This window comes from Vicugna pacos, chromosome 5, assembly GCF_048564905.1.
Source record: "Vicugna pacos chromosome 5, VicPac4, whole genome shotgun sequence".
NCBI classification, from domain to species: domain Eukaryota; kingdom Metazoa; phylum Chordata; class Mammalia; order Artiodactyla; family Camelidae; genus Vicugna; species Vicugna pacos.
In genome coordinates this window covers 73946312-73969779 of record NC_132991.1, presented here as the reverse complement: position 1 = coordinate 73969779, position 23468 = coordinate 73946312, and the positions used below count along the sequence as shown (strand labels likewise).

Below are 23468 nucleotides of genomic sequence, written 5' to 3'. Positions count from 1 at the left end.
ACAATATTTTATGACTGGTGAAATTACCCTGGCCCATACATACACTAATCTCAGATGTTCTTTGTATTCACAAGCAGCAAAACAGACACAGGAACATCATAAGTGGCTTTCTACGATATTGCTCTAGGCTCCCTGTAGTGAAAGCTCGAAAAGCGGAGACTTCAGATAGTTGTTTTGACATTTAATGAGAAAATACAGCTTTTGTACATGAATGTTTTGAGTACGATAAAGATAGATACATGTGGTTGTGTAATTTTGTATATTAATTCAAGGCTCAGGTGTTTATATTCTTTCTCTTAAAAAGAAAAAGCTAGTGAAACAAGAGAAGCACTGAATTTTGCCCAAGCTCAATTAGCATGCATCCACTATTTTTATATGAATGTGAGTCTGGGTAATTATTAGAGATTGTGCTTATTTTGGAGGAATAGCTACATCGACATTCCAAACTGAGACTGTGGCATTAGTAGATTAGGTAGCTGGGAAAGTAGGGAAATGAAAAAGCAGAACTTAATGCTGTAAGAATTTTGCATTTCTTGATGAGACCTCATTACTGAAATAACTTTATGCCTTGAAAATTTTATAATGCCAGTGGAATTGGTATGACACAATTCTTTCCAACTTTTTCTCAAATACTAGTGAATTGGGTGCCTCCTGTAATCGAGAGTTGGTCTGGGTTGTACTAACTTAGCTGCATGTGCTCTTGGAATATTTTTGATAGCATTTTTTGGAAGAAATCAAAACGAAGGGACTTTTCCCTCCCCTGGTTCTATTTTCAGAAGTTAAGTGAAAGATCCATAATACCTAATACATAATAGAAATAGTGGTAATAGCTTAGGTTAATATAATTTACAAAGTATACATTTCATATAGATTAGTTCAATTGCTGGATAGGTGTAGGAGCTATTTCCCCTGCAACACAGGGGAAACAGTGACAGTGCTGGGAGGAATGAGAGACAGGTTTCCAACTGTTGGTTCTGTTCTATGTACAAGATGTTACGTTGGGTAGATATATCAGAAATGGGATGTAAAATGGATCCAAGTTATATTACTATTAATAACTTGTGCTTAAATAGCATTTAAACATTACAAATAAAGTGGAAAAACATTTAAACCTTTTACCACTTAAAAAAGGGTCTATGTAATCTTACGTGGTTCTCATAATTACTGTGAAATAGACCAGGGATTAATATCCCCACTTTATAAATGGTCATAAGTGACTTGCCCAGTATCTTAGAGCCAGGAAGTGGCAGAACCAGATCTCTAACTGAGATCTTTGGCTCCTAGGTAGTGTTTCTTAAGTATGCAGTCTCATTGCTTCTCACCCAGTTTGTGTGTACTACTGCTGAATCACAGAAGGAAACTAAATTGGTATCTGACTACCTACACTCCTGTCAATATGCAAAAAGATTGAAGTCATTCAGTGATATAAATACCAGTTGTATTTATGTGATTCAGGATATAAGTAAAACTAATTTCTACCATTATTTAAAGAAACTACAATGAAATCTTTGAAAAAAATGAAGTCCTTTATGAAATTAAGATACTGTGTACATTTATTTATTAAATGAATTTTCACATTAAGTTTACTTAATGCATGATATATTTATATAATCTAGGTTGAGGGTTTTAGTAATTTTTCTTCTGGTTTCTGCTTTACTGACCTTCAAAATACCAATCTGGAACACTGAAATGGCTAGTTTTAAAACCTTGCCTAGCAATTTACAGTATTTTTTTCTGATTATTAGTTTGCATATATATGTATTTTGTGTGGGTGTGTGTGTGAGAGACAGAGAGCCTGAGACAGATACTAACTTCTGGTTCTTTCATTTGGTCTACATTTTCCTTTAAAAAATACTCCCTTGAGTAAAAGTCTGTTTTTCAGTCAGATGAATTGAGTAGATTACACACAGGATATCTACTTAGTTGGTCTCTCCAGTAAAAGGAACCAAGTGTTGGAAACAGAATTATTTTAGTGTTCATTAGTAATTTTTCTTACATGAATCATTTTGTTAAGTAAGCTAGTGATGTTCTTGTTGACTTTTTTTATACTGACTGTATTAAAGATGATTTCCCTTTAAAATGTTTTGGTAGTATATTTTAGATGGGTTACATGAGTAATTATCTCACAGTGTTCTGATTTTAAATTATATATAGATATGCTGGTGTAGCAGAAAGGACCTTTAACTTTCAGGTCAGGGGACTGCCACAAACTTGAAATCACTTTAATCTAATTGTATACCTTCACTGGGTCTTAGATTCCTGTGTATAAAATAAGAATGTTTAGCTAATTATACTTAACGATTTTTTCATCTTAAACTTTCTAAGGCCCTGTTACGTTCGTCTATATAAAATAAAGATAATTATTTTTCTTGAGACAAAATATCTAGATGGATTTGTAATGTTAGCATTTAGTGTATTTTCAGTTTTTTCTTGATGTAGGTGCTCAATTTTATTTATTTAAAAATTGAAAAATTTATTATGTAGCATTTTATATGGAAGAACTACAACAGAAAGCCTGTAATTAAAAATGTTGTAAGCCTTTATAGAACTTATGGAGGTTATCATCCCTGATTACTTACTTTTAAGGTTCTAGTTAACCTTTCTTCAGTATAATCCCATATTTTGTTAAGCAAGATCCTTTGGTTACTAATGATACTTTTTTTTTTCTGTTTAAGAAATGGATTTTCTATTGCAGTATTTTTAGGACTGCATGCAACAACCGTTTAAATTAGAATAAGGTCTGTAGTTTAGTTAATAGTATTATATCAATGTCAGTTTCCTGGTTTTGTAATGTGCTATTGATTATGTAAAATGTCCTTGGGAAAAATTGAGTAAAGAGTACGTGGAAACTCTGAACTATTTTCACAACTTTTTGTGAATCTTAAACTATTTTAAAAAGTTAAATGAAATTCGTCTTTGGGTATGATTCAGGGTCTGTTTGTAGAAACTGCATATTACTAATTTTACTAATTGTAAGTTGAAATACATATTCTTTGGGGATTAAAAATTAACTTTTGTCTGAAATGTAGCACACCTCTAGAAAAGTACCCAAATGTTAAGTGTATACTTCAGCAGATTTTTATGAAGTGAACACACCCATGTAACCAGCACCCAGGGGAAGAGATAGAACACCAACTGCAACCCAGAATTTCCTGCATGATTCCTCCTGGTCATTTCTCACAACAAAGGCTAACCACTGTCCTCAATAAGTGTTTAGTTCTGATGTTAATGTTAAAATATTAGTGAATTTTACAGGAAAATATTAGTGAATCTCATTTTTTTCTTTGCATGCAGAGCCATCTATTTGCATCAGAAGTAATGTAATTAACTAGCACAACGATTAAAGTACTTAATTGTGAATTATGTACTTAATGTAGAAATTATACAGTGATAGAATAAACTTTTAACTACGATGATATATTGAAAATCAATAACAAAAGATGAAATTAGATGTGTGGTGGCAACTACTAGCTATTTTCCAGAATTCATTGTTTTGTGCAGTAGAATCATGCATAGTTGTCTATATACCCAGAAGTCTTTGGTAGATAACTCAATGTGTATTTGCTGAATTGAGAAAAAAATCAGTTATAAAACTAACATTCTCAATGCACAAAGCTTAGAAAACTGCAAAACATAAGGGACAACAGAAGATTTTGGCTATGGCAAAACAGTCCTGTAGAGGCCAATATCTGAGGTTGAGTAGTAAATGGATTTGGGCAACATTTCCCCCATTCCTCTCTCCACCCCAAAGATGGTCTTTGTGCTGTGGATAGAAAAGGATCCTTAACTTCCCTATAATGCTTGGAAAACTGTCAATGGTAGGTGAGATTATTTCCCAGTCTCCTTATTTATTTGATTGACTGAACCTATGTGACTAAGTTATTGCCAATGAAATGTGAGAAGTGATGCAAGCAGTATCTACTTCATTTACTGCTTAAGAAATTTCTGAACCTGAACTTCCATTGTTTGTGTTTTACCGCTGGCTAGAATAGCATCCAAGTAAGGCCGATGTCTCTCTGAATTATTGGAGCAGAGCTGCTCACAGACCTGGAGCAGTCAAACTTGGACTGTTTTTAAGAAGGAAACTTGTTTCTTAGGCAACTGCCCTTTGAGGTCTCTTTGCAATAGCTGCTTAGTATATGCTGACAAATGCATACTTCATCCAAGTAATTCTTAGGTACACATCTGCTATAGTTGTTCTGAACGAAGGTTGCAAAGTTTATGAATGATTTACTTTAAAAAAATACTTAGCACAGATTTAATATTACCCCTATGATGTCACTCATGTTTGCATTCCTATGGTGCTCTCTTAAATGTAAATGATTAGGGGACTAAAGATATTAGAATCTTTTCAGTAAACAAATTGAGAACTGTACATTTTAAAAATAGAGACAAGTGGCAATTTTTTAAACAATTTTTTATTGAATTATAGTGACAAGTGGCAATTTAAAGCTTACATAGACCACCCATAGTTTTTGTGTTTCATGGAGTTATTCATTTGATGTTGCCTGATCAATGTATATGTATGTTTTATTTCCACTGCTTGTACCTATTCATTTGACAGTGAGATAATGTACACTGAAGAAACTGCCAGACATTTACATATCAGATGAACAGAGCAACATTCATTCAGAATATCACCTTTCACTAGTACCTTCTAGTGGAAAACTAAGGTAATTACAGGGAGTGTAACCTTGTCTCTTTCTGCTTAACATCTTGGTTATCCATGCCCTTTCATCTTCATTAGTATTTAGGTAAAATTGATATATTTTAAATGGTGACTTTATCCATGAGATTGTATAAGAAACTGAAGTGTTTGGATTAGAAAAAAAACCGTCAAAGTTAGTGTAGCTTTGGGATTATATATATTTTATAGACTGCTTATTTTCTAAAATTCATAACCCACAGAAGCCACATGGTAATTCAACCTAATGTATTCAGGTAGTCTTAATATTTGATTTAATTATCATTTTAAATAAGTCAGTGTGTTTTTAAAATTTATTTGTATAGGTAGTGGTTCTCAAACTTTAGCTAGCATCAGACTCACCAGGAAAACTGGATGAAACACTGTTAAACCCCAACTCGAGTTCCTGATTTAGTAGGTCTGGGTGGGGTGCAAGAATTCACATTTCTAACAAGTTCCCAGGTAACCATGATAGCTACTCCTACAACACATGTTGATTAATCACTGATGGTGGTTAGCTATCAAACTTAAAAAAAGTAAACAGAATACAGACAGTCTCTGACATGATTATTTTGACTTTATGGTGGTGCAAAAGCAATATGCATTGAGTAGAAAAAAACAGTGTTTTAAATTTTGATCTTTTTCCAAGCTCGTGATATGCAGTACAATACTGTCTTGTGAAACTGGGCAGTGGCAGTGAGCTGCAGCTCCCAGTCAGCCCACGATCACGAGGGTAAACAGCCAACACGTGATACACTTACAACCGTTCGGTATGCATACAGCCTTCTGTTTTCAGCAGTGTCCAATAAATTACATAAAATATTTAACTTATAATTATAAAACAGGGTTTGTGTTAGATGATTTTGCCCAGCTGTAGGCTAATTAATGTAAGTACTCTGTTTAAGATATGCTGGGCTAAACCTTGTTTGATAGATTATGTATATTAAATGCACTTTTAACTTATGATATTTTTCAACTTAGGTTTCATTGAGACATAGTAAGTTGAGGAAGATCTGTATAACAAACACCTGAATCCCATTATGTTGCTTTAACAAATATTAAATGCTTTGTCACATTGCTTCAGATTCCCTTCACTTTTTAAGAAATAAAATACTGCAGATGCAGCTAAATGTGTATATCCTCTCTACCATCTGACTTCCCTTCTTCTCTTCCTCAAAAGATGACCACTCTGCAGATTGTAATCATTTCCATGTAAGCTCTTGCTACATGTATATATACCCCAAAGTAAAGTATTTTGCATATTTTAATTGTGTATAAATGATATGAAATATGTGCCTTTTTGTAATTTACTTTTTAAATTATGTTTCTGAGATTTGTGCCTGTAATGTATTCTTTCAGAGTCATACATTTATAACTTTAGTGTAATCTTTAATTACATAAATATGCCATTTTTAAAATTTATCCTTCTACTGATGTGCATTTAGGTTTGTGGCAGCCGCTTGTGGTTATATAGTCAACTGCCATTCCTCATTTACCTCTTTTTTCCTTACTTTGAGTATGCCCTCCTATATGCATAGGAGAGATGCCTTCTTTCCAGTCCCAAAGGAGTGAATGTTGATTTGTCTAAGCCGATCTAAGTAGTCTGTCTTAAGTAGTTTCTTCCTTTACCAGTTTAGGGGGTGGTGTGTAGTACAGTCCTGATCAAAGATATGTAAAGCAAAATCTGGGAGAGACTTTCAGGAAAGATTTTTTTTCCCCTGGAAAAAAAGACATGAAGGTAAACCTCCCAGCTTTGGATATGGTTTTGCAAGGATGGGATGATTGTAGCAATAGCTGTTTCTTGAGACTCTGTAGAGACAGATCTGAGGATGAGAGCATTTGAGTATTTGACTGTGTAATTGTCCTGGAATTACCATTTTTCCCACCTCTTTTAATGTGGAATTTTCTTCTTTGTTTTAACCACTTCTAGTTGAATATTCTGTTATTTGCAACCAAAGCATCCTGTTATAAGATAGATAACATAAAAAAAAACCCAAACCAACAATACTGTAATAAAGATTCTTGAATTTGTCTTCTGTTTCTCTAGGGTAGATAGATAGAAGTGAAATTTGAGGGCTATAGAGTGTCATATTCAGCTTTAGTAAATGTTAAATTGCTTCCCCAAATAGTTCCCCAAATATATGCTTCCACTGCAGTGTACCCTAGTTTCTGTTTATTTACATTAGATCTTTGCTTAACACCTGGTATTTTTGTATATTAATTTTTGCCTCTTAATGTCTTGGTGCATTATCTAGATTATTAGTAATCATGTCTCTGCTCAGCCATCTGTCCTGTTTATATCCTTTATATAGTTGTCTGCCATACTGGAGTTTTTTTCCATCTTGATATGTATGTGTGTATATATGTATGTCTTACATATTCTGGATATTGATCTTTGTTTATACATATTGCAAATATCTTTTAGTCTATAACTTGTCATAACCTTTGTTTATTATGTTCTTTATTGTAGAATAATATTTAAAGAATTTAATTAAATTTAATCAAAATTTTCTTTTAAGATTTGTGCTTTTTGTGTCTTTTCTAAAAAATCTTTCCCTACCCTAAAGTCATAATAGTCTCCTATATTTTATTCTAAAAGTTGTTAAGAATTTTGTTTTTCACATCAGGATTTTTAACCCTCTTGGAATTGACTTTTGTATAGGACGTGAGGAGGAACCATTTTTTCACAATCAACGTTATTGTTTCTTTTTCTAAATTCTGTTCTGCTCTTTTGGTCTGTCTTTCTGGCTCTGTACCAGTTCTGTTATTAGTGTAACTTTATAAAAAGAAGTTTTTATCACCTTACTAATTTTTGAATTGTCTTGGTTGTCCTTGGGTTTTTCCTCTTCCATATAAATTTTTGGATGAGCTTGTGCAGTCTCACCGAAAACAAACAACTACCAGGATTTTGATTGACTTTGAATTAAATTTGTATGTACACTCGGGAAGACTTTGTATGTCTTACGCCATTTGATCCATTCATATAGGTGATATCTCTCCAGTTTTTATAATAATTCTTGACTGTCCTTCAATAATGTCTTATAAATTTCTCCTTTTAATGGTCTTGTTCTGCTTATTTCTAGGAGCCTAATAATTTTTGTTTATAATTACATTTTATAATTGGTTTTCACTGAAGGAAAATTGATTTTTAAAAACTTTACATTGAAATGCAACATGTGTACAGGAAACTACACAGAGTATAGTAAGTGCAATAAATTATCACAAAGTAAACATGTTTGTGTAACCATTACTCAAGTAAAGAAAGAACATAACCACAATTTCCAATTCTAGTTATTGCCCCTATCTTCCTTTCAAAAGTAATCATTGTCTTGGTTTAGTTTTGCCCATTTTTAAGTTTATATAAGTAGAATTTTGCCCTGTGATTTCCTTAGTGTTATCTTTTGCTCAGTCTGATATTTCTGAGATTCATATGTGTTAACATGTGAAGCTGTAATTTCATTTTCATTCCTATGTAGTAGTCCATTGTGAAATTGTTCAGTTTTATTTATCCAGTTTACTATTAATGGACATTTGGGCTTTTTCCTTTTTTGAGCTATGATGAATAATGATTATGTGAACTTTCATTTTTAGCCTTTTGGTGTTCTGTACATGTATTTTTGCTGAGCATCTATCCAGGGGTAGAATTGCTATGTGAGTGGATATGCTTGTGGTCAATTTCTGGCATATCCTGCCAAGCAGTTTTCCAAAAGATACCAGTTCAGTCTGTAATCCCACCAGGAGTTCCAGTTCAATCGGTATTCTTGCCTACATCTTTTATATGTTATTCATTTTGGTGGGTATATAATAATGTCTACTAGTGATTTTAATTTATAATTCTCTGATTACTATTGAGATTGAGAACCTTGCTTCTTAGTAATTTGGCTATTCTGTTATGAAGCACCTGTTCAAATTTCCTACCCATTTTTCCATTGAGTTGTCTCATAGTTTTCATAATGATTTATAGAAATTCCTTATATATTCTTGGTTGGTAACATTGCAGTAATTGTCTCCAAATCTATGGTTGCCTTTTTAGTCTCTTAATAATGTCTCTTTATGAATAGAAATTGCTTATTTTAATGTAGTATACTTTATCAGTCTTTCATTTATAATGCTTTTTATGTCATATCTCAAAGGTCTTGAAGCTAATCTACCAAATAAATCATCTAGATCTGCACTTTCCAGTATAGTAGCCAGTAGCCGCATGTGGCTAGTCTGAAGTAAAAGATGTTCTGTAAGTGTAATATACATGCCAGATTTCATAGACATGGTATTAAAAAAGAATGTAAAATTTTTATTAGTAACTTTTGTTATTAATAAATGATAATATTTACATGTTGAAATGGTAAAATTTTGGATATAATGGATTAAATAAAATATAGGGTGAAAGTGACTTTCACCTGTTTATTCTAGAAAACTTTAAAATTACATAATTGACTCACACAGTATTTCCATATTCTAAAAGCATGTTGTCCAGTAGAACTTTCTGTAATGATGGATATATTCTTTATCTTCATTGTTCAGTATGGTAGCTGTGAGCTACATGTGGCAATTGAGTGTTTAAAATGTAGATAGGGTGATTAAGAAGCTGAATTTTTAATTGTTAGTTTAATTTAAGTAGCTGCATGTGACTGGAGGCTACCATGTTGAGCAGCACAGTTTTGGACCCTTCATTACTTTCACATTTATTGTTTTAGATTTAGGTTTATAATCCATCTATAATTAATATTTACACATGATGTGAAGTAGGGGGTCAAATTTAATTAATTTATTTTTCTTCTATATAGAAATCTGGTTGACCAAGCACCAAGGAAAAGAAAAATCTTATCTATTTTTGGATTACTTTGTTTGTTTGTTCTTACACCAAATATCACACTGGCTTTATTTATTTATTTTTAGAGGAGGTACTGGGGATTGAACCCAGGACCTCACGCATGCTAAGCATGCACTTTACCACTTAAGCTATACCCTCCCCCCAACACTGTCTTTAGTAACTGGTAGAGTAAGTGCTCCTATTGTGTTCTTTAAGAGTGTCTTCACCATTCTTGGCCCTTTCTCTTTCCACATAAAGATTAAAAATACTCCATCAATTTTCATAAAATTCTGGGATTTTGGTTTGAATTATATTGGATCTATATCTCATTCACTCATGAACATGAGAACCTATTTATTTAGATCCTTCATTTCTCAATAATACATGATCCTTTATTTTTATGAAATGGTCATGCACATCTTTTGTTAGATTTTTATCTATTTGCTACTATAAAGGATAGTGGGTTTTTTCCTAATTTCATTTTCAAATTATCGCCAGTGTAGAGAAATAGAATTGATTTCAGGTTATTGTCCTTATATACAAGTGTACTAAATTAACTTACTCATTCTTATAGATTCTTTTGGATTTTCTGCATACCCAAGACTGCCATTTGTGAATAATGACAGTTTCATTTCTTTCTGATTCTTACACATTTTATCATTGTATTTCATCTCATTGACTAATTGACCAGGACCTAAAGAACAGAGATCAGCAAACTTTCGTAAAGGATCAGATAGGTAGGAAGCCAACATTTCCTATATAGACTCTTAAGTGTTGTGTTTAAAGAGAGTCAGAGTAGGCTTGTAGGTGAGTTTTAAGCAGATTTGTATTAATGTGAAAGGATATACACTATTCTGATAAAAAGGGCCTTTTTATAGGGAATTGGAGAAGGAGAAAACAATTCGTAGCTATGAAAGAAATGGGTAAAACATTTGCCTAGTGGATTGTCAACTGTGGGAAAGTTTATGTTTATTTTGAATTTGCATAAGTATAAACTAATGCTTGTCTCTCTTTCCCTTTAGGAAAAATAGAGATGAAGGTACATATGCACACAAAATTTTGCCTCATTTGTTTGCTGACATTTATTTTCCATCATTGCAACCATTGCCATGGAGAACATGACCATGGTTCTGAAGAGCATCACAGACACCATCGTGGAATGACAGAATCGGAGTCAAGCAAATTTTCAGTGCTGGATGCTGAAAATCAAAAAAAGTATTATATTGAAAAACTTTTTGACCGTTATGGTGAAAATGGAAGATTGTCCTTTTTTGGTCTGGAGAAACTTTTAACAAACTTGGGCCTTGGAGAGATAAAAGTAGTTGAGATTAATCATGAGGATCTTGGCCATGATCATGTTTCTCACTTAGATATTTTGGCAGTTCAAGAGGGAAAGCATTTTCACTCACATAACCACCAGCATTCCCATAATCATTTAAATTCAGAAAATCAAACTGTGACCAGTGTATCAACAAAAAGAAACCATAAGTGTGATCCAGAGAAAGAGACAATTGAAGTATCTGTCAAATCTAATGATAAACATATGCATGACCATAATCATCGCTTATGTCATCACCATTGTTTGCATCATCACCTCGATCATAACACTACTCGTCATTTTCCTAATGATTCCATTACTCACAGTGAGCGTGGGGAGCCTAGCCATGAACCTTCAACAGAGACCAATAAAACACAGGAGCAATCTGAAAGCAAGCAACTGAAAGGAAAGAGGAAGAGAAAAGGGAAGAAAAGTAATGAAAATTCTGAGGTTATTACACCAGGTTTTCCCCCTAACCATGATCAGGGTGAACAGTATGAGCATAATCGGGTCCACAAACCTGATCGTGTACATAATCCAGGTCATTCTCATGTACGTCTTCCAGAACATAATGGTCATGATCCTGGTCATGGACACCAAGATCTTGATCCTGATAATGAAGGTGAACTTCGACATACTAGAAAACGAGAAGCACCGCATGTTAAAAAAAGTGCAATTTATTCAGCTGCTAGTCACAAAGATCATAATGAAGATGACCGGCAACATGAGGTAAGCATAACAGGGTGTTTGCTCCGTAATTCTCAGGTGATTGTGAAGCATTTTTATTTGTAGGTAAAAAGAGAAGTAACAGTGGAATAAACAGCTGTATTTGAACTTATTTCCAATTACAAAATACATAAAGGAATCAAAATTAGATTAAAGATTTTTACCTGGATTTTCACATGCATTATTTGTTCTCAGGTTTCTCAAGTCTAAATGTTTAAAGGTTATTAGGAAATGTGTCCCTTATTTTACTTGCTTAAGACTTATTTTGACTCCCCAAGTTAGTTTACATGTTTTTACTGTTAGCTTGATTCTAGATAAGTGAAAATTGAAGCCTTTTTTCTTTTAACCTGTTTTCTTGGGAAGTGAGTAGACAGTTTCTTTTTCATAATTGTCAACTTACTAAATTAACTATGGAATGGTTCTGTCATTGATCTAGCTCCAAAGTCAGATGTTTTACACGTGTGGTAGGTTTGTTTTCTCTGTGACTTTGTCATTGGACCTACTTGCTTGTGATATTAGTTTTGTCTCATGCTTATGATAGATGTATGGTAAATGCAAAAAGGTAAAATAATAAGAAACTCCAATAGTAATGGGAAGTTCTGTTTTTATTCTAAATGTTCATGCTTTTTTGAATATTTCCACATTTGATCAGTTCCTTCTTGGTTTTTTAAAAAGTATGCACCCAAAAACATTTATCTTTGTTTCATTAAAATTGTATCAACACCCTTATTTATTCTTATTTTTAGCTCTTATTACGGTTTAGAGAAGATTGTTGAACCTGTTTATTCATATGTATAAAAAGCAGCACCATCTAGTATGGAAAATGACCTTGAACTTTGTTGTTTGTCTCTTACTAAAGTATGTTTTACATCTAAGTAAATATCTTTTGTTTCTTTCCTGGATAAATCATTAGATATTTGCTTTTTAGCAAATTAAAAATTTTTAGTGTACTTTTAAAGAAATACATTAATTTACTACTATGCATAGTATCCTGGAGTCTTTTGTTGATAATAACTGGACATTATCATTAATGTTTACTCTTTGTATTCTACTGTGGGATCTGGATCATCAGACTTATTATGTTGTATCCTCATAGATCCGATGCATATTACGAATTTTTTCGGGATTTCTGGGTATGTTCTATGCATCGGATAGGTTAGTATCTCATGTTAAGGCCTGAGAAGAATCATTTTTTTACTCGTATGTTTTGATTTGTTTTTGTACCATAGATGAAATAAACAACCAGAGTGCGTATATATGAAAAAAAGGCAGTGCCATCTCCTTTGCCTTAATTTTAGGTATTTGTTTTTACTGTATGATGGGTCCAGATTTCTTTGTTACTTGTTTTTTGCTTTGTTTTGTTGTATTTTGTATTTAAAGTACTGGTGGATTAAGCTGCATTTTTTTTAATCTTCCGATTTTAGCATTCTTTTGGGATTCTTAGGTAGTGGAAATGTCCATATCTGGTATATTTGAATATAAAGTTAATAAATTAATTTTAAGTGTATTTAACACTTTCACAGATAAGAATCTTGAGTACTGATGATTGCATTTTGACTAGGGAAGTGATTTTTTTTTCCTCACCCCTGAAGAATCTTATAGGTGTAAGTCATTCTTATCAATGGCAGAAAATCGTTATCTTTTATATGTTTCGTAAGATTAAAATCCATAAAAATTTTGGGTAATCAAGTTGAATGTATTCCTATCATATGTGTATTACAGGTTATTTTCAAATAATATTTAAAATATTTTTTACTATACCGTAATTTGTTTTTCTGCATTATTTTCATAAAGTACTCATACTTAATTTGTTTTATCAATTTCATTGCAGTGTTTGAACGTCACTCAGTTGTTAAAATACTATGGTCATGGTGCCAATTCTCCGATCTCACGTGATCTATTTACATACCTTTGCCCTGCTTTGTTATATCAAATTGACAGCAGACTTTGTATTGAGCATTTTGACAGACTCGTAGTTGAAGATTTAAATAAGGATAAAAGTCTGATTCCTGAAGATAAGGCACATATAGGGGCATCAGGTAAGAAAGATTTAAGTTCTTTCTCCTCTGTAGAGTCTCTGCTCTTATTTTTTTCAATGTATTTGAATTAGAAAATAATTCCAAATTACTGCTTTCCTTTTGGTGACTTTCAGTATATTTTAATCAGGTTTAGGTATGTGTGTTTAGAAAAGATTGAAGGAAGACAGAAGGTACAATACAATTTACTAATCTCTTCTGTCATCACAGGAATGTTTTGCTACAGATAGAGAACTAATAAATTAGACAGGAAATACAGATTTGTGATAAATGGATTCTTCTTTATGGACAAATGTTAATAAGGGGGCCCCTAATTAAAGTTATTTGGTATTATAATTACTTAACATTTAGCAGGGTTGAGGGGCTCCAGTGAAAAGCTAAGATTATTAAGTTTTTAAGGAAGTAAAAAGAGAAGCCAGTGTGGTTAAATGCTAGGAATGTCTCACAAATGCCGGGGACTGGTACATGAACATGATCATGGGCACTTCTAGAGAGTAAAACCAAATGGGTGAAACCAAAACTATTTTAAAATTTCTCTCTATGCTATTTTCAGTGTATCCAGTTGGCTAGATAACTCCACGTTGATGTTAACATGTTCTTCCTACCTAATATTTCCACAATTTCCACTCCACATGAAATTTGTACCTCTTACTGAATCTCAAATGCCATTCCAGTGCATTTTTTTTGATAAAATCTGAAAATCTTTGACTTTTTTCTCTTATGTTTTTTAATTTTTGTTTGTTATTTTCCCTTGTATAATCAGTTATTAGGTCCAGTTGAGTCTTAAATATCTTCCAACTCTATCTACACTGTCATAACTAATTCTGGTCCTCCTTCGTTCTTTACTGAATTATTGAAATAAATTCAGAACCCTCTCTGCTTTTAGGTCCCTTCCCTTTATAGGTCATGCTTAGCATTTAGGCTAGATTTATCTTTCTAGAATGCAAATGAGGTTCTCTGATACAGGGTTTTTTGTTTTTTTTTTTTTAGTGATAGCATATAGTTAATATATTTTTCTTTTATTTATTAAGAAACACAGGTACTGTTATAAACTCAGTTCATTTACTCCTAGCAACAGTCCACGAGGTGGCGAGTATTACTCTAATAACTTTCCCAAGGTCTCAGAGCTAGTGTGTAATAGCGATAGGATTCAGGTTTAACAATTTTGTTACCTATATGCTAAGTGTTTTATTTGCCTTTTCCCCACTGAATTTTAATAAGCTGTTCTTATATGAGGGAACTGTTACATGATTTTTGCTTTATATATAAGGAAGCTGAGGTATAGAAAAATTTAGTAACTTGCCCACAATTCTCAGCCTAATAAATGATAAGACCCACCAAGCCTGAAGTTTTCCTGGTAAATGTTCCGGGCGGTCACTATGCTGTTATCTTCCAAATTTAGTTAATTCTGATACCACCTTTGTGATTTTTTGCCATATAGGTTTATACTATTTACTGTTTTCATTAGATCTCTAGTATTTTTTTACACTTTTTTTTTCTTTAGTATTGTAAGCAGTAATATCTATGAGAACATGGACTTGATGTGTTGTGCTAGTTATATTTTTCCTTATATATTTTAGGATGCTACACTATGCTATACTTTTCAAAGTTCAGAATGGGCTTTTTTGTTTGTTTTTTGTTTTCCCAATCAGGCTTTCCAGAATACGATCCCTGCCTACCTACCTTTCCATCTTTATTCACCACCATTTCTTCCCTCCTAGCTCTAATTGTAACAGACTCTTGATAATAGATTATGCTTTTTTCCTCTCATTCCTCTCTTGCTTTTTCACATTCTCAACCCTTCAACTTGACTGACTACTATGGTTCCTCAAGCATTAGCCCCTCTGAGATAACTTACTTACCACACTAGGCTTAATTAAGTTCCCTACCTTGACACCCTCCAGATATCTCCATCATGGTACAGAGTTTGAGGATCTTAATAATTGGATTAGTTATCTGTTTTTGTTGGACTGAAGTTACTTAAAGGAAGTGACTGGGTCTTTTATCTCAATGTCTTTAATGCCTAAGATAAAGGGTACTTTGGGCAAAAAGTAAAAACTCATATATTGATTAAATGAATAAATTGTTTGATACTAGTCTGTAAGCTTTGAGTTATAACCTAGGAAGAACACTAGCCATTCAGCCTAGTGTACTTTGATAATACAGTGTTCTTAGAATGAGGAGGATTGCATGAACTTCATCGTGTGCAAAATCATAATTAACACAGTTCTGGTTGAAATGGCCAAGATGTAGTGGTGCTACTGCATACTAATTAAAATGACTAAATTGATGTGTATGAATATGGACTGAAAATGGAATTCTGATAGAATAGATAAAAGATCGAAAAAGCAGCATTTAAAAAAATTCGTAGTGTAGTAATAAGGTAGACATGTTTAAGAATATCACATTCTAGTATATAAGTTTTATTTGAGATAGAAATATTCCTTAAAGCTTGAAAGAGTACATGTAAAAGGAAATGCTCTCAGTTTATAACTGATTGTCTTGGGTCCCTACCTTTTCTTGGTTAATTTCTTTGTAATCAGAAAATAACTTCAGAATAGATAAAGTAAGATAGCCTATATTTATTGGAACTTTACCATGTGCTATTTTAAACACTTTTACAAGAACTATTGAATTTGTTAAACTCATGAGATAGGCACTATTATTTTTTGTTGTTGTTCACTGAGGAAGGGAGGCTTTGAGAAGTTAGTAACTTGAAGGTCACATAGCTGCCAGGTAGCAGAGCTTTGATAGGAACTAGAGTATATTCTCCATCTACAGCCTGTGGTTGTAGCCACTGTGCTTGTCTCCTGTGCTTGCTCTACTGCTTCCTGCTAAAAAGGTTCTTAAGTGTGCTTCGCTAGAAAATAAGCAACAAGGAGATAAGAAGGACACTTTATTTAGTTATATTTAGTAGTATTTTGACAGACAGTGTAGTCATAGACAGGAAAGTGGTAAATTTTGGTATAAGGAAGTATTGTATAGATTAGGCATTAAAAAAAAAAATCCAAGAGTAATCTTCTGGTAGAAAAGCTGGCTTCAGTCTGGTGAAATCTGTAAAGACGGAGAAAGTGAGTCCAGACACTAGACTTGAATTCTGATCTTTGGTTAGATGAAATATGTTCCCTTTCCAGGCTTCATGCTCATTGATCTTTCTAGATGAGTAAACACCTTGAGAGCTACAGTCTCTCTCAGGTGCTTATAAATTCTCACTGTGGTAGGAGAAAAGGGGGAGCTAGGTCTAAGATTATTAACTTAATTAAAAATAAAATGTATTTGTTCTTTATAGGGAAAAATGGAGACTGACAAGATTGTGGCATCTAGAGTTAGAACTAAGCCTTTTCTGTTTTTAAGACTTTGAAAAAACTCATTCATTGTTTTCACATCAGCTGTGGATTATGACAGTTGTCTTATGTTGTGATATTGACATAATCTGTATATTTTAACAATGCTATTGACGGATGCTTGACTATAGTAATACTGAAAATTACAGTTATTCAATCTAAACAGCCTTAGAGGAAATTGTACTTGCTTTGAAAACAAATGCATTACTAATAGTGAATATTGATTAGTGGTTTGCAGGTGGTTATTAGCATTGTCAGAAATAAAGCTTAAATTAATTATGTCCTGATAGATGTTAATAATTGTTAGAGAGAATGCCCTGCTAGTAATTATTTTTAATGACTGCTGCGCCATTAAGAAAGGTTAACTTGTTCTGTATAAATCTCCCATAGTGACACAGCTACTACCTCATTAACTGTTCATAGACTGCTGTAAACCAAATATGCTATATACTGTGTTTGGTAGAAATCGTTTGTTTCACAAGATTGGCTCATTTAGTTATAGAGTTGACCCTAGTTTAATTACCAAGGGGGGTTGTGAATAGGCCGCTAAGCATTTTCTGCCAATTAAAATGCTGAAACAGTGTAGAAAACTGCCATCTTGCACATGCTTTGAACCAAGTTAATTAGAAAGTTTGCACAGATGAGCGCTTCTTTTTAAAAGAATGCATTTTCTCTCTAGATAATGAGAAAGGGAGTTGGTGAATAACTAAGCTTGAAGACCTTTAACGTTTTAAGCAACCTAATTTGGAGAATAAGTGAAGCTTGTTTCAGACATTTAGCATTTTTTTATTGCATATGGTATCTTGGGTACAGATAAAGAAAACATTTGCTAGTTGTATTTAATAGTTTGAATAGTGTTTGGTATAAGTTTTATAAGAGATGCCTTTTATTGTTTGTTGTTTATTGTTATTTTGGGTTTGGGCTTTATACTAAACAAATTGTGATTGAAAAAGCACAATAACTTGGTTAGAAATCAGAGTAATTTTATTAACTGAATTGCTTTTTTCTACACTAGGAAATTGTGATAGATTTTCTGTGAGCTTTAAATGTAAATGTTACTAATTCTAAAAGTAAGTATGTATTTAAATAGCATAGGAAGGTATTTCAAGTTCAACAAATTCAGAACAACTTTACTTCTCAAAGGTCAAAGGATTGTAATTTTCCTTGAAGAATGTTTATAAGTTGTTAAGAGAATGACTATTACTTAAATTTTTAGTGTTAGGAAGCTAAAATTATTGTTAAAAATTTACAATAAATCAGCATAAGAAAATGCCTATAGAAACATATACTTATGGGAATAATAGGGCTGTTTTGCTAATGAAACAATTGTGATAGAATATTTGTAATCTATAGAAAATATTCGAGAAACTTATGATTTATCTGAAATGGGAAATCTAGTTCTTTACCTTTTTATTTCTTGGCACTGGCAAAAATAAGTAACAATTCATGTTAGATAGGATATAAATACTTTAATTAATCTTACTCATACATATATTTTTGATGGCATAGAAATAAGTATATGTATATTCTGATAATTTTATATAGTTACAAGTTTGTTTTGAAGTAATCATTTGTCCCTCTCCCTCTATCCTAATTAGCTCAAAATTTGAAAGTGATTGCCATTTGAATTAATAAAGTTAGTATTCCTTCTTACTTTCATTTTTAATTATACTTATTTTTCTTATAGATCCTCTTTTATGTGAAGCCACCTCTATGAGGTAAATACATAAGTGATAAATAAATCACTTGGCCAAGAATTCCCTGAAAATACTATGATTTACTGGAGAAAACAACGGATTAAGAGAGGACTTTGGGTTTAGTTTTGACTGTGTCATTTTAGCTAGCTATGTAACTTTTTTATTATGATAAAATTTATATACATAAAATTTGCCATTTTAACCATTGAAGTGTGCAAATCAGTGTGCATTACATTCACAATGTTGTGCAACCATCACACTACTTTTGAAACTTTTTTTATCACCCCAGATTGAAACTGTGTAACCATTAAGCAGCAGCTCCTCATTTTCTCCTTACCCCAGCCCCAAATTCCTTTTGTCTCTATGAATTTAACTATTCTAGATCATTCCTATAAGTGAAATCATACATTTGTCTTTTTGTGTCTGATTTATTTCACTCAGTATGTTTTCAGGGTTCATCTATGTTGTAGCATGTATCAGAACTTAATTCCTTTTTGTGGTTGAATAATTCTCCATTGCAAGTTATACTACATTTTGTTAATACATTCATTCATTGATGGATACTTGGCTATTGTGAATAATGTGTAATGAACATGGGCATACAAGGATCTGAGTCTTAGCTTTCAATTCTTTGACGTATATAGACCTATGAGTGGAGTTCCTGGGTCATATGGTGATTCTGTTTAGCTTTTGGGGGGAACTACAAATCTTTTCTACAGTGGCTGCACCATTTTGTGTTCCCACCAGCAACATAAGGGGACTCCATTTTCTCCACATCTTCGCCAGCGTGTGTTTTTCATTTTTTTTTCACAGCCATCCTAGTAGATGTGAAGTGTTATTTAGCATTTAACATCTCTGCTTCAGTATGCAGATCTGTTAAGTAGAAAGACATTGGTCTACATTATTGTGTTCTTCAAGATACTGGCTCAGTGAGATATACCAGTAGATTCCATAATCAAGTTAGGAAAATGCTTTATATTGTGTTCCCCTTGCAGAGATTCATGTTGCTTATTAAACTGTTAGAGGCTCTGAGGGAACTTGTTTAACCCAGCATTACCAAATCTCTTTAATTATTAAATTCTCCCTTCTTTCCCTTTGGAATGCTACTTATCTCAGAATTAGATGAACACGGTTTGAGAAATACTAATGTAGATTATTAATGTCCTTTCTAGCTATATGATACGATGTTAGCTAGTATGTTGCTTGTTCGAATAGCTACAAGTGAGCAAGGAATTTTTTTGAAATGTTTTTTTAAAAGGGCAGAACAGTTGGCCTCTGAAAAAAATTTAAAAAAAAATTCCGACTCTGTCAATCAAGGCAGTGTATACACAGAGGAGTAATTAAACTATATTATAATAGTCCCAATTGTACTGTCTATATTTTATATATAAAAATGTTATTAGAAGTTATAGAATCCTTTTTAGTCCTGGAATTTATTATTTTTAAAAATCAATTTGATAATTAGTGATATTGAGCATGTTTTCATGTGCCTGTTGGCCATTGTATGTCTTCATTGGAGAATTGTTTGTTTAGATCTTCTGCCCATCTTTGGATTGGGTTGTTTTTTTGTTATTAGTTGTATGAACTGTTTATATATTCTGGAAATTAAGCCATTGTCAGCCGCAGCAGATCAAATCTCACACCAGTCCAGATGGCAATCATTAAAAGGGTTACAAACAATAAATTCTGAAGAGGGTGTGGAGAAAAGGGAACCCTCCAACACTGTTGGTAGAAATATACTTTGATGCAGCCATTAGGGAAAACAGTATGGAGATTCCTCAAAAGACTAGAAATAGACTTACCATATGATCCAGCAATCCCACTCCTGGGCATATATCCAGAGAGAACTCTAATTCAAATAATACATTCACCCCAATGTCCACAGCAGCACTGTTTACAATAGCCAAGACATGGAAACAACCTAAATGTCCATTGACAGATGCCTGGATAAAGAAAGTGTGGTATAGCTATACAATGGAATACTACTCAGCCATAAAAAGAAATAAAATAATGCCATTTGCAGCAACATGGAAAGACCTGGAGACTGTCATTCTAAGTGAAGTTAGCCAGAAAGAGAAAGAAAAATACCATATGATATCGCTCATATGAGGAATCTTAAAAAAAAAAAAAAGGCACAAATGAACTTATTTACAAAACAGAAACAGACTCACAGACATAGAAAACAAACATGGTTACCAGAGGAGGAAGGGAGTGGGAAGGCATAAATTGGGAGTTTGAGATTTGCAGATACTAACTACTGTATATAAAATAAACAACAGGTTTTTTTTCTGTGTAGCACAGGGAACTATATTCAATCTTATAGTAACCTATAATGAAAAAGTATGAAAATGAATATATGTATGTATATGTATAACTGAAACAGTATGCTGTACACCAGAAATTGATGCAACATTATAAACTGACTATACTTCAGTTAAAAAAATACCAATTTGAAAAATCTTTTGAAGTAACAAGTATGTTACACATATTTTCTTTAGTTGGAAAAATGGGACAATTCTTTTAAGAAGTTAAGTTCACAGTCATATACAGATTATTTAATTTTAATCTAAGAGCAAAGTCTTTTTCTGATTCTTGGTTTTTTGTTGTTGCTCAATAACCAATTTCTTGATAGCCACTTTACTATATAACCAATAAACCAGAAGCCCTTGATTATTTTTTAAAAATATGTGTGCGTGTATCAACTCTTTTTGGAGAGGAATTATCCAAGCTCAATGTAATACCATTTCGTTGAATAACTCCAAATGGTATCATTCACGTTATACTGTGAGTAATGGCATTCATTCAGAGATACAGTGAGAATGGTGCCCTTGAAGTGGGGCAATACTGTGACCCTAGATTGATTTATGTAAGGCTTTCATCTTTGTGGGATTATAATATTTTCTTTATTTTCTGAGTTTCAGATGCCAAATACAACAAATACCAGAGATTTTCTGATTATATAGTGGGCTTCTCCCCTTCAGCCATTTCTTTTCTTAGTTTACAGATAGATTCACTTTCTCAGGTGGATAAGAAAGATACAATTATCAGAGCCGATACATAAAGGTATTGTACCCGAGAGTGTATAATATTTGACAGGTACCTAGTAGTGCACACATTAACTCAATACACCCTTTCTCACAAACCCTCCCTCAACTACATGTGTAAACACTTGTCTAATTTAATGTATGTCAGTTTGCCAATGATTTGTCTTCACTTATAATAGCTCACTTGTTAGCATATTGGCAAATTGATTTTCACTGAATTTAATTTTGATTGATTTGTTATTTGGTAACTTGGTTTTTGAGTAATTGACTAAAGGCCATTTGAGACTGTAAATCATTGCAGAACATTGCAAAATATTTCTGGCTTTATACTCTTGGGCTTTTTTTTTCACATTCAAGACACCCTTAGCAGGAGTTAATATGATGAGAATTTTAGAAAGGAAATATTTGCCTAGAATAATGTTCATTTTCAGGTATAGAATGAATTTCAGATTCATTTTATGATTAGGGAATAGAATCACATTTTTCAACTCTTTAATGATTAGATTTTTATAAATATACTTTTAAGAATATACATATGTTGGTTTAATAGGGTCTTAAATTTCATAATCTCATAAGCTCAAATCTTAAAATATGCTTGTAATGCTAATATTTTAGTGGCTTGTTAAGTTATATTGTATAAGTTGTTAATCATCTCAAATGTCTACTGTATCAAATTAATGGTATTTCCTCTATATTATGATTTAGAAATTTAATATTTATTGCAAATGTCTTAATAGGCAGATTCAGAAATGAATGAATTTATATTCCTAGGTGTAGAATATAATGTAACCCTAGGGGAAAAAAAATCAAGTTAACAAGATTTATTTAACTAGATTCTGGCAAATACGGATTTTAATTTAGTAGCTTAATCTGGTTATATGAATTTTGTTGGACATTGGAACATAGGAATAAAATAAGAAATACTTTTACTGGGTAAATCTGGTGAATAATTCCAGTGCCTTTTTGGTGAAATGCTGATTAATAAGAATCTGATAATTATGAAGTTATCACATTTGCTTATTTTGTCTAGTATATTTGGGGTCTTGTCTGTAGTTTTGTCAATCCTCATCCGTATATATTTACATTAGTGAGTGTATACAGTTTTTATTTTTCCTGCTACGGAGTATCTTGGAGTTACTGGCTTTTCCAAGCTTAATGCAGTTTTCTCTAAATTCTTGGTTTAAGCTACTTTTAGATTGATTGTTTTGAGATGAATTGCTTCTAGATTAGGTTATTGCCCAACTAAGGAAAAATATATTTGGAAAGGGAGAATTAAGTATTAATAGACAAGACATTTTATCTTCAGTTTAATGTTTTCATTACCAGCTTCAGTACCTTCTGTTTCTCACCCCCCACCCCAACTAGCGTGATTGGAGCTAGAGAACTGCAGTAGTAGTTTTGACAAACCTTTTTTGGTTTAGTAGGCCAGTAACTTTTTTGGCTCCTTGACTTCATGTATAGCTAGGACCGCCTTTCTCTAACCTTTCCCTCAGACTCTCCCACTTACTGATTTGTTCATGTCTGTATATGGGGGACAAATAATAAAGTAACTTGGTTATCATTATTAAGTCAAACTTTAAACCTAGTTGATGTTGTATTTTTCTTTCTAAAACGGGGTTTTTTATCTCAGTTGACTGTGTTCTGTAGTCCCAGCCAGGGGAATCTCCTTTTAATTTTTGGGTCCACTAACCAGGGTGTTACCTTTAAATGAATCTTTCCCTGATCCTGTTTCCTCGGAAACTGAGTTCCTGTTCCTTTATTGCCCATAAATCCGTGAGAAGGATTGGTGCCACTGTATTTAGTCTCTGG

At 32.8% G+C, this 23468-nt stretch overlaps 1 protein-coding gene across 7 annotated transcripts in view; it reads left to right on the top strand.

Annotated features, from left to right (window-relative positions):
• Positions 1-23468, top strand: part of SLC39A10 (solute carrier family 39 member 10) — a 95909-nt gene that overhangs the window by 46003 nt on the left and 26438 nt on the right. For 4 of the 7 annotated variants that reach the window (XM_031678052.2, XM_015249305.2, XM_006215988.4 and 1 more), the window contains exons 2-3: positions 10517-11541; positions 13370-13577. In XM_031678052.2, the coding sequence (XP_031533912.2) occupies positions 10528-11541; positions 13370-13577 (1222 nt within the window). In that variant the 5' untranslated portion in view covers positions 10517-10527. Of the gene's footprint in view, positions 1-4657; positions 4674-8817; positions 8916-10091; positions 10232-10516; positions 11542-13369; positions 13578-23468 lie in introns of those variants that run through there. The other 3 variants (XM_072961570.1, XM_031678053.2, XM_072961569.1) reach the window with 3 other exon arrangements.